This window comes from Entamoeba invadens (genome assembly GCF_000330505.1).
Source record: "Entamoeba invadens IP1 unplaced genomic scaffold scaff_1105074726711, whole genome shotgun sequence".
In the NCBI taxonomy this organism is placed as follows: domain Eukaryota; phylum Evosea; order Mastigamoebida; family Endamoebidae; genus Entamoeba; species Entamoeba invadens.
The window spans coordinates 1,046,697-1,049,325 of NW_004443648.1; the positions used below are offsets into that span (position 1 = coordinate 1,046,697).

General features: G+C 36.6%; 2 protein-coding genes across 2 annotated transcripts; one reads left to right on the plus strand and one right to left on the minus strand.

Moving 5' to 3' along the window:
* Positions 1 to 4: 4 nt before the first annotated feature.
* On the plus strand, positions 5 to 454 carry EIN_059960 (cell division protein kinase, putative; the record flags this gene model as incomplete). The annotated part of the gene is made up of 1 exon (XM_004260214.1): positions 5 to 454. A coding segment is annotated over one exon (450 nt), but the record flags the coding sequence as incomplete, so codon positions are not given.
* Positions 455 to 548: 94 nt separating this feature from the next.
* Positions 549 to 2,190, minus strand: EIN_059970 (hypothetical protein; the record flags this gene model as incomplete). Its single annotated transcript, XM_004260215.1, has 2 exons — positions 549 to 1,171; positions 1,242 to 2,190. The coding sequence occupies 2 exons, from the start codon at positions 2,188 to 2,190 to the stop codon at positions 549 to 551; spliced, it is 1,572 nt and encodes a 523-aa protein (XP_004260263.1).
* Between the last annotated feature and the right edge of the window lie 439 nt (positions 2,191 to 2,629).

Below are 2,629 nucleotides of genomic sequence, written 5' to 3' on the forward strand. Positions count from 1 at the left end.
AGTCAAACTTGGAGACTTCGGACTAGCAAGGTCGATTGGGATACCAATAAAGCATTATACGGCTGAGGTGGTGACAATGTGGTACAGAGCGCCGGAGCTCATAATGAGGAGTCAGACGTATTCCTCCGCAATTGACCTATGGTCTGTTGGTACTGTATTAGCTGAGATGGTGATTAAAGAGCCTCTTTTTAGAGGAGACAGTGATATCGATCAGATCCACCGCATTTTAAACATCTTAGGAAAGCCGAGTGATGAAGACTTAGAAAAGATGCCATATTTCAACAAGTCGTACTTCACCTACCAATTTCAACCAGAAGATGAGATACTAGAAAAGCTCAAGAGGGCTGGAGAGAGTGGCGTTTCTCTTTTATTAGGACTGCTCGACTACGTTCCTGGAAGAAGGTTTTGTGCACGAGAAGCAATGCAACACAAGTTCTTCAAGCAGAATGAATAACTTTTGGAGTTCCTCTTTTCTTCCAATGATCCACATCACACAATTAAACAACCATTTTTATAACAATTGATTATGCAAGAACATGATTAGATGTCTACAAATCCTCTAAGAGGAAGCCCGAGTTTAAGTCATCTCTTTGTTGTGGTTTATATTTAGGAGCCTTGGGGGGTGGTGCGGAAGGTGGGAGCATGGTTAATGGTCTTTGTGGTTTAATAGCATAACGATTGACGGGGTCCAAGTTATTTCTCGGACTCAACGCAGGAATCGATGAAGGTGAAAAAATAGGTGACGCGCCTTCAGACGTCATTTTTGGTATTTTTTCTTGTTGGGAAGGTACTTTTGGGATCATCGATGTCGGCACGGTGCACAACATCTCGGGTTGTGTAGTATTTAAATTTCTCCCTCTGACGGTTGTTGTGACGTTCTTCGAGTAATTGAATCGGGTGTCTGCAAATATCGTGTCTGCCTCTGTGATAATGAAAGTCATCATTTCCAAGTACTCCCCAATATCATCGCTTGCAACAGAAAACAGTGTTGGTGTCCAACAGACAGCCAAGTTCTTTTCGCCCATCAAGTTCTTCTCTGAATTTTGAGCCACATGGTGACACATTAAACACAGTGCTTTGAAAAATGTGATTTTCTCCTCGGGAATCCACCGTTGTGTTGAGAACAAGTGTGCCAACTCATCAATACGCTCCATCCGCTCTGTTGATTTCTCTTCTATATAAGTCCAATTCTTTTATAATTTATATTAATTATAATAATTAATAAATGAGTATGAACAAACTGTATACCGAGAGCATGTCTCGAGCAAGAGAATTACAAAACATCATTCCTGGTAATTCTCTTGTAAATCGTTTCAAAGTGTTTGCGATAGTCTCACAGGGGAACTCGTTCAAATTTGACACCGAGAGTCTGTGGTACAATTCACTGACTTGTTTCAAAGAAGCTGCTGTTCTAAAGAGTCCTTGACGTTCGATGAACTTGTTTTCAATCAAACTGATCATCTCTTCGATGACCTTTGGTATCTCATTTCTTTTCCTCCTCTCCAAGTCCAAAATTTCGCCTAAAGTCTTTCCAACATAAGGCACGCATTTCATTTGAATTGTTGGTATCACGGCTTCATTTGTTTCTATGTTGTCGATGAACCCATTCAAATTCTGGTTGGTTGCATAGAAGCTGTTGATGTTGTTATTAAACATTTGGTAGATCTTATACGGTTGTGTCTGCATAATAAAAGTCCTTGAATTGAAAAGTCTCGACAACTGATATCGCATGACCACCATCGATTCTAAAGTGTCCACAGGCTTCCGCATGTTCTTTGTGAAGTTTTGTTTCACGTCTCCAATCTCTTTGAGCAATTGTTCGGCTTGTTTGACAACACACTTTGACATTTCTTCTTTAAGAGCTGTGAAATTGCCTTGTGTGAAGAGTAAGAAGTTGATTTGAAGTGTCGTTTCATCCTTTTGGACTGGCAAGACATCTCTTTGTGAATGAAAGTTTCTTTGTAATTCGGACAGATTTCCAATTTGGTCGATGACGATTTGGAATGCGTCAAGGATCTTATTGGTGATGCTTTTGGTCTTTCTTGTGTAGTATTCGTACTCATCAAGTAACTTCAAGTTTGTGTTTGCAAACTCTGCTTCTGAACAATCTTGTTTGTCCATTGCGTTGACGGCTGCGTTGACAGCTCGTTCTGTCTTTGTTTTGAGTGTGTCTAAGACAGAAGTCTTCATTTGACTTTAAATAGTTTCTATTATTTATTTCATCAACTTAGTGTTAAAACTCCATCATTTTCAAACAAAAAAAAAAGGTTATTTCAGGCGCTTTTTTGAAAAAAGAATAGTTATAATATATAGTTTGATTAATTAAATTTTTAATTAAAAAATAATAAGAAGACATGTTGTTGAAAATCATTGGGTTCGTTTGAAAAAAAATTCTGGAAATTTTTGGGTTTCGAATTCGTTTTTTTAAAAAATATTAATTGTTTTTACTATAACTAAATAATAATTTTTAATTAAATAAAGATAATATTTATATTATATATATTAGTATATTAGGAGAAAACATATTTTATCATTTTATCACTTTTTGCGGCATAACGATTTGATTAATTACATAAAAAAATAGTTCTTAATTAATATATGAGATAATAATAAATTGCCATATAACATT